This window comes from Rosa chinensis, chromosome 3 (genome assembly GCF_002994745.2).
Source record: "Rosa chinensis cultivar Old Blush chromosome 3, RchiOBHm-V2, whole genome shotgun sequence".
Classification (NCBI taxonomy): Eukaryota; Viridiplantae; Streptophyta; class Magnoliopsida; order Rosales; family Rosaceae; genus Rosa; species Rosa chinensis.
In genome coordinates, this window is record NC_037090.1 from 43,482,827 (window position 1) to 43,491,623 (window position 8,797).

Consider the following 8,797-nt stretch of genomic DNA (forward strand, 5'->3'; position numbering starts at 1 on the left):
GAAGTTACTATTCATGATAAAATTTAGATAAATATAGAAAGTTACCCGGGTAGGTTTCCAAAACCGGAAACCCACCCCTCTTTCTCTCTCCTCTCCCCCGACTCTTCTCCCTTTTCCTTCGGGTTCTCCTCTTCCCTTCGATTCTTCACTTTCCGGCCACCAACCGGCGTGCAACCGATCACCACAAGAGCGCCTCAACCCGCTCTTGACACTAGTGACCTAGGATTTTGGAGTTTTGGCCGTGAAAGTCCGGATCGAAGCAAGGATTGCTCCGGTTGCAGTTTTGGGATTTCGCCGATTTCCGGCCATTCCGGCCACCTCCGACCACCAGGTTAGCATCGAAGGTTCGGTTTTTGATGGAGATCATTTCCCCCAAGGTAGTTCTTTCCAATTTGCATTGTAGAGGTCGAATTAACGATTTCTCATTTCTAGGGTTCTTGAGGTTTCGGGGCATTTCTTCACCGGTTTGATTCGGCCACTCCGAGGTAAAATTGGATTATGTTGTAGTTGGGAAAATTGTTGGGCCTGTTGTGTAGATGCAAGTGCCGGAATTTGGTGGTCATCGGAGGTAGTGGTTGCCGGCGCGTGGACCCCACACGCCGCCACTGTAGGCGGCGCATGGTGGCGTGTAGAGCTGCGATTTAATTGTAGTTTTAATCCCATATACCCTATAATGATTGTAGAATGTAATGCAAGAAGTTTGGTGGAAATCGGAGGAATTACGAATTGAGTTTAATTGATTAATTATTGATTTTCGCGAATTCGATCGTCGAATTCCTTTCGAGTTCACTTTAAATATTACATCGATGAAAGATTAATGTTGGAGTATTATGGATGGATGTTGTAGAGTGTTGAGGAGTCGGATTTTAGGAAGAGGGATGTTTTGAATTTCCAATTATAAATATCGTAAAGTTAAAATTCCGTCCTATGAATTATATATATTTATGAATGTTATTCGTATAGGACGAGAGGAAAATACCGAGCGACGTCAGGATTGAGCATATATTGTGAGTGGACTTTTATTTTTCAAAGAATGATGCATGCATTTATTTAATTGGTTCCGAGCTTATAATTTGTTTATAGCATTAATTTCCAGAGTATATGGTTAATTTCAGGAAGGGTTTGGTTATTTGAATATTTGAAGGTTTTATGGCGTGCGGGGTCACGTCATTGGATTATGCTTATTTTCCTTTATTTATTTATCTCTGATGGGATTTCCGGATTTATACTATTTACATTTTATTTATATTCGGTGATTTGTGATTTTTAATGAGATTTCGATGGAGTAAATCTTTATACTTATTTATCTCCTATTTATTTCGAACTTTAGATTATCTTGGCGTGTGGGACACGTCATGGGAAATTCTTTTACGGGATATGGGGAAGCTTTATGTATTTGTGGTTTTACTTGGTTTTCGGGTTTCTTATGCCATACTTAGGGTGACTACTATCATTGCTAGCATTGATCTTCCGCCTTTGTGGCGAGGTGATGGGATCACCGAAGCCCTCCGCCTTTGTGGCGCTGATTACTATCTCTGTGACAGTAATTCTAAAGCCCAGTATTCTATCGCTACACTTAGTGGCGGAAGGGTATATTACGAGAGTAATGGGAGTATTTTGGCCTGGGAGGCTATCACCCGAGCCTGGGTGGCTCACTCGTATGGCTATCGTCTTCCCCTACTCTTTATACTATTTTCGACTAGCGGGGCTAGTCCGATTTATTTTAGCCAGCGGGGCTGGTTCTATTTCTTTGAGTATCGGAGTTTCAACCTTTTCTTTTATTCGTTTGTGACTAGCGGGGCTAGTCGGCTTTCAAGAGCGGAACTCCTCTTATTTTATTTTGTTAATCATCGCACATCGAGAATTTTAAAGAAATAAATATGGGAAAGTATAAAATCCATTTGGTTTAAAATCTTTTATTTTTGTCCACTCACGCTAACGTTTTTATGTACTTTCCCCTGGGCCCTTCGGTTTCAAATGCCCAGTTTTCAGTGTTGCTGCTCGGCGTTCTGAAGTGAGCCATAGTGACCGCATCCGCTTCCGTCATCATATTTTGTAGGTTATTTATTTAGCCTACTGTACTCTATGTTAAACTTATATTCCTAGAATGCTCTGATTACTAAGGGATATGTGACCAAAACTTATATGAATTATATTAGAGGTCTATGACCTAACTTTGGTGATTGTAGTAACTTGTACCTTTCGGAGGTTATGTATGATGTTGTTAGCTTTGAGATGGGATTGGTTGAATTTGGGAGCAGGGTGGCTCCAGGTGTTGTGGTTGGATTTATTAGAAGTGAATTTTGGTTTTCCGCAGGATTTTGGGTTATCCATTTTTAAGGGAGGTTATGCCGAAATTTTTGGTAAATCTCCTTTAAAAGTGGGTCCCACAAGGCCACTTCGGATTCCAGGGTGGAATTCGGGGTGGGTCCTGTCACCAGATCCAGGTATGGCTCAATAATGGTAGTCTGTAGGTGGAAGCTCCAGCGACCACAGCAGCATTGAAAGATTTGAACCCCTTCCCTGACACCGGGGTCAATATGGTTGATGTGTCTTGGACCAAGAAGAGCCAGAGGAAGTCAACCCTTGACTTGATCACCAGGGGTCAAGAAGAGAGCAATGAGGAGGACTAGGTCCCAGCAAAGAAGAAGGCCAGACCTGTCAGCGAGGCCTCACCAGTAGTCCTATGCTCGCAATGCAAAGAGGAATGTGGCATCCAAGTGTCACATGAAGAGGTCGAACAGACATTTCGTTTTGGCTCCTTCCCGCCAATCAAGTAGGTTTCGCCATCTCGAAATTATCAACCTTCTAGCCCAAGAGCAAGAGACAGGATAGAGTCACCGCCATCCCCAAAGGATTCCAACTTGTTTAGAATATTGAAAGCGCCCGCGGCCGAACAGAAACAAGATGGGAAGGCTGGGAACGAGCGCAAAGATATCTTGACCAAACCCTATATACCGCCTTCTTCAACCCCCTCTATTAAGGAGGGAAAATGGTATACCAGAGAAAAAAGGAAGGCGGTAGAGATCAGCCCTTCTAAGAAGAGGAAGTTGCAACGCAGGTTTGGAGAAGCCAAGCGAACATTAGAGGCTCTAGATCAAGGCCTGATCAAGCCTTCGCAATTGGTCAAGTCTCTTGAGCAATATCAGAAGAAGATGGAAGCTCTAGCCTCTAAGCCTTTGGTGACTCCCCATAGCTTTCAAAAGCAAGTAAGCTTGGCGTCAGGAGCGTCCAAGCCTAGTGTTTTCTGCAGGATCACTAAAGAAAGGACACCACCGCCAGCTAGGAAGGAAAGTTCGCCAACTGGGCGACCAAGTGTCCGATGCAGGTTGTTTTGCGAAAAGCCTGATGCCAAACCCTCAGTTTTTGAGAGACTGGGGGGCAAGGACAAAATTTTAGAATCCTTATAATGGAGGCGTAAGAAAGTTTAGAGCGTGGTGGTCACGGCCCCAAAAGAGGTCCCAACAGAGGAACAGAGGCCAGACCCACCAAGGCAGGTCGCCGCGATACAAGAACACAAGTAGGATGAGGTGAAGGGCCCTGCGGAAGAGTCCTTGGTTGCTTTGGTGGCTAGACAGTTTAACACTGAAATCCCAGTTGATAAACCCAAGCTCAACCTTGAAGATGACATGGACGAGACAGAAGTGGTTAACACCTCCTGCAACATGGTTTATGTGCTTCCCGTGAAATATGTTCTTCCAGTCGTCGCGCAGGAATGTGTAGAAGTTGTGGAAGGTAGCGAACAACCTCTGTAGATTAGCTCAGCAGCAACAACACCTGTAGAAGAAACAGTGTTCCTTGAGACTGAAAAGGCTAATAGCAAGGGATTCTTCATGAGCTTTACAAGACCAACACTTGCTATGGTCCAGCACATGTGGCCTTTGTATATCATGGCAGAGATTGGCGGAACCAAGGTTAGCAAATCATGGTAGATACTGGAGCCGCAGTCAATGTCATTACTACAAGAACCATGCAGCTGTTAGGAATCAAGAAAGAGAAGATCCAGTCCACGTCCCTCACGCTTAAACTTCAAGGGAACTGTAACGAAGACATTAGGCCTACTGTTCCTGCGCATCAAGGTCGGTTTCGCAGAGGGGGTTTATGCTTTCTTTGTGACAGATTGCTATGCAGCCTACAACGCCATTCTAGGCCGAGACTGGATTCACTGGAGCTATTGTGTTCCGTATACTCTCCACCAGGAACTGATTATGTGGAACAGGGTACTGACAAGGCTGAGGTGATTAAGGTTGATCCTCGCCCATTCCCTGTTTTTGCCAATTATGCAGATGCCAAGTACTACTTGGAGCCAATCACTCCATTACAGGTCAGTGGCATCGACAATAAGGGCTGCCCCACAGGGGTGACCGCCTCTGAATTGGCACAGTGGAGGCTCATGCTCGCGAAAGAAGACCTGGAAAGGCCTGGCCACGTTGTGCCCAATACATTGAATAATTAATGGATTATGACCTCCCAGAGGAAGGGATAGAGGCCTTCCATTCTCTGTACGAACGACTATCTTCGTACTTGGTAGAAACAGAGGCCTATGATCGAGTCGCGACCTTTGAAATTGTTAACGAGGAGTTCTCTGACCATGAAGAGGAAGAAGAGGAGATTCAACTTGCCCCAGCGGCATTGTATGACACGCCTCCAAATGTTAGGGATCCTACTGAGAAGGTCAACCTGAGAACAATTTATATGCCCATGGAAGTGGCTATCGACGCTTATTTAGAGCCTAGCGAGAAGCAGAGGCTCATTACCTTATTACTGGAATACAAAGACTGCTTCGCGAAAAAATACGAAGACATGCCAGGCTTATCACCAGACTTGGTATGCCATCAGTTGCCAACGCTACTGATAAGAGGCCTGTGAAGCAAGAGCCGCGATGAATGAACTCGGAAACCTAAGTTTTGGTCAAAGAGGAGGTCGAAAAAATGCATAAATCCGGCATCATCAGGGTGGCCAAGTACAATAAGTGGCTATCCAATATAGTGCCTATTCGCAAGAAAAATGGCAAAATGAGGGTCTGCGTGGATTACAGAGACCTTAATTTGGCTACCACTAAAAACGTCTACCCTATGCCGGTCGCGGACATGTTGGCAGATCCAGTTGCAGGGCATGAACTTTTGTCCTTCATGGACGGAACTGCAAGGTATCACCAGATTCCGGTAGCAGAGGAGGATAGACACAAGACCACGTTTCGTTGCCCAGGGTTCGCGGGAGTTTTCGAATATGTGGTCATGCCCTTTGGACTGAAGAATTATGGGGCCACCTATTAGCGAGCTATGAACCTGATCTTCCATGACATACTCGGGAAAATCTTAGAGGTTTACATTGATGACGTGGTCGTGAAGTCTAAGAAGCAAGGGGACCACATTGAGGATCTCAGAAAGGTTTTCAAGCGCATGCGGCTACACAAGCTCAAGATGAATCCTGCCAAGTGCGTTTTCGGCGTCCAGGCAGGCGATTTCCTGGGGTTCATTGTCCATCAAAGGGGCATAGAGGTCCCTGAGGATAAGGTAAACGCGGTTATCAACGCGTCTCCCTGCGAAAGAAGAAAGAGCTACAGCGGTTGCTGGGCAAGATCAACTTTTTGCTCAGATTCATCTCTAACTTCGCCGGAAAAATCCAGCCTTTTTCCCTACTGCTGAAGTTGAAAGGACAGAATGAGTTTGTTTGGGAGCCTAAACATCAAGAGGCTTTCGACAAAATCAAGGCCTATTTAGCGAGCCCACCAGTGCTTGTTCCTCCCAGAGCCGGATTCCCATTAAAGTTGTATATTTCAGCAGCTGAGGCTTCCATTAGTAGTCTACTCGCTCAGGATGATGATAAGGGTGTAGAACATGCCATCTTTTACCTCAGTAGGACACTCACAGATTGCGAAACTAGGTACGCTCCAATGGAAAAGCTGTGTCTTACATTATACTTTTAAGCATGCAAGTTGCGGCATTACATGTTGTCCTTTACTAGTTGCATCATCGCTCAAACTGATCTAGTCAATTATATGCTATCGCGGCCTATCCTGCGAGGTCACATTGGCAAGTGGGTGCTCGTCTTGTCAGAATTTTTGCTACAGTATGTCCCACAGAAAGCAGTAAAGGGGCAGACCATAGTAGACTTTTTGGCACATCACCCTATGCTGGACGTCCCCGCAGTGAGAGATTTAGAGGTTGCGGTTGAACCAATAGATCACCAGGATTTGGCGTCCTTAACAGAATACGCCGCGCTGTATCAAGCCACAGTCTCACTCCAACCCTGGGTGTTATATTTTGACGGCTTAAGAACGGATACACTGGCAGGCGTAGGGGTTGTTTTGGAGAACCCAGCTGGCTATCATTTCTCCTATTCTTTCCAGTTAGAGTTCTGGTGCACTAATTACCAAGCAGAGTATGAGGCCCTCATTATAAGCCTAGAGGTATTGCTGGAACTAGGTATTAGAGACATTCAGGTCCGCGAAGACTATTTGCTCGTGATCAATCAGCTTTGCGATAAGTTTCGGTGCACGAGCTACTTGCTTACACCATACTTGGATCGTGCGCTTGAGCTCCTAGACCAATTTGATGATGTGGACTTAGATCACATTCCTCGCGAGCATAACTTTGTCGCCAATGAACTAGCTCAACTGGCTATAGGGATAACTTTAAAATATGGTGTTCGCGAGCGGATCTTGAAAGTCGAGTGCCGCACTCTGCCCTCATGGCTCACGAGACCTGACCCACCCAACGAGCCAACTGTGGTTGTGTTGGATCCTATCAATGTAGACTAGCGTGCCCCTCTGATTGCATACCTCAAGCAGGGGGATGCCGCCACCGATAGGAAGATATGCTTCCTCGGACTTAATTATTTTCTCAAGAATGATGTGTTGCAGTGGCGCGGCAAGGACGGCATCGATTTCAGGTGTGTGTATGGCCGTAAAGCAAAGCGACTAATGCAAGAAGCTCATGCAGGTGTGTGTGGAGCCCATCAAGCGGGCCCAAAAATACGCTGGCTGATCAGACGACATGGGTATTATTGGCCTAGTATTTTGAAGGACTGCATCGTGTTCGCGAAAGGGTGCCAAGATCGCCAGGCACATGGACCAGTCCAGCACATTCCCAATATTCCCATGCAGCCTATTATTAAGCCATGGCCTGCACGAGGCTGGGCATTGGATCTGATTGGAATGATTCATCCTCATTCGTCTCTCCAGCATAAGTTCATCATCGTCGCTACCAATTTCTTCACCAAATGGGTAGAAGCTAAGCCTTTGAAAGAGGCTTCTGCGCCACGATACGCCAATTTATTTTCAATCATATTATTTGCAGGTTTGGCATTTTGGAAGTGCTGGTTTCAAACAGGGGGGCAGCGTTTATGGGGCGCGATATGCAAGAGCTCATCGCTGACTTGGGTATCCAGTTTATTCATTCTACTTCTTACTATGCTCAATCCAATGGCCCAAGCAGAGGCCAGTAACAAGATTATGATCACTTTGCTGACGAAGATGCTCACAGAGAATCCTCGCCAATGGCATGAAACACTGTATGAGACACTTTGGGCTTATCACACTTCCAAGAGGAACCCTACTACCACCACACCCTATGCTATGATGTTTGGCCATGATGCAGTTCTACCTTTGGAGATCAATGTTCAATCTCTGCGCGTCCAGGATCAACATCATTTGATTGGCGAAGATTATGTCCAGGTAATGTGGCAAGAACATGAGGACTTAAGCGAGCAGTGTCTGGCGGCCTTGGACAACTTAGTACTAGAAAAGCAGCACATCGCTCGCGCCTATGATAAGAGGACACGTGTAGACCCCGTGAAATTCTGAACATCACTTTTTGACGGGATAATTTTTCTTGACCTTTGTTTGGCCTAAGACTTTTGGAAATAGTTTGGGCTTCGGCCTTGGGCCTAAGAATAGCATAAGGATAGAGTCCAAAATTTACTTTGAAAACCCAACAGATGTGTATGCTAGTGAACCTAGCCCAATATGTTAGTCGACCTTTGACCCGAACATCTCCCTCGATCCAATATGTTCCTTGTAGCTCATAATGACATCTTTGCATAATTTTGAAATATACTTGTGCGTGCGTTTACTATTTCTCGTTTTACCTTATTCCTTACCCGTTGGTTGAATCCCTCCTTGCCTTACCCAATGCTTACTCATCAACCATCTCACCGACTTTCAAAAGCATAATTTATTTACTCCTTATATTTTTCAAACTCAAGCAAAATTCCGACCAAACTTACCTTGCCATTTTTCTATCTGCATACAAGTTTGGTAAGGCCCAATTCTTATTTAGTCTTGCCAACATTTTTAATTCTTGAGTTTTCTTTTATTGATTTGTTCAACTTTGATTTCCCCATCATATTGGTTTTTACACCCTTTTTTTTCTATCACATGCCTTAGCTGATCCAAACCCTTTTCTGGCCACACATTGAGCTTGCTTCTACCGACGCAAAGCCCAAGTCCTTCCCTTTCACGTTCTCGTCAAATTGGGCAGAGGGAAAGTAAACCTCGTTCAGCTCCTCCCTTTCACGTTGCCAGCATGCATATGGCAACTCCTCCAAGAATATCACTCCAGACCTTCAAAAGGGAGAGTCCCAAACCAGAGGTCGATGTCCACTCTTCCTTTCTCGGCCTTTTTCTCTCTTTGCTGGGCATAACAGTGTGTTTTCATGCCTCGAAAATCCTAGTTAGGGACCTCTGATCTTCAACAAAGTTGTTCGCCTATGTCTCCTCTATCCAGCCTCCAAATTTCAGCTCCATCGGAGTCGATTTGAGACCTGTACACCCCTTGAAGCAAAAGCTGTTCGG

The 8,797-nt window shown here is 45.3% G+C and overlaps 1 protein-coding gene across 1 annotated transcript; it reads left to right on the forward strand.

The window, feature by feature from the left end:
• Positions 1 to 5,282: 5,282 nt before the first annotated feature.
• Positions 5,283 to 7,807, forward strand: LOC112194611. The gene is made up of 4 exons (XM_024334828.1): positions 5,283 to 5,516; positions 5,630 to 5,886; positions 5,968 to 6,754; positions 6,866 to 7,807. The coding sequence occupies exons 1-4, from the start codon at positions 5,283 to 5,285 to the stop codon at positions 7,805 to 7,807; spliced, it is 2,220 nt and encodes a 739-aa protein (XP_024190596.1).
• Positions 7,808 to 8,797: the final 990 nt, after the last annotated feature.

Bases quoted from the DNA above. Each gene is read 5' to 3' on its own strand.
- LOC112194611 (XM_024334828.1), top strand. From the start codon at position 5,283: ATGAACCTGATCTTCCATGACATACTCGGGAAAATCTTAGAGGTTTAC. The intron at 5,887-5,967 runs GTACGCTCCAAT...GTCCTTTACTAG, and splicing joins CTCACAGATTGCGAAACTAG to TTGCATCATCGCTCAAACTG. The intron at 6,755-6,865 runs GTAGACTAGCGT...GATGTGTTGCAG, and splicing joins TTGTGTTGGATCCTATCAAT to TGGCGCGGCAAGGACGGCAT.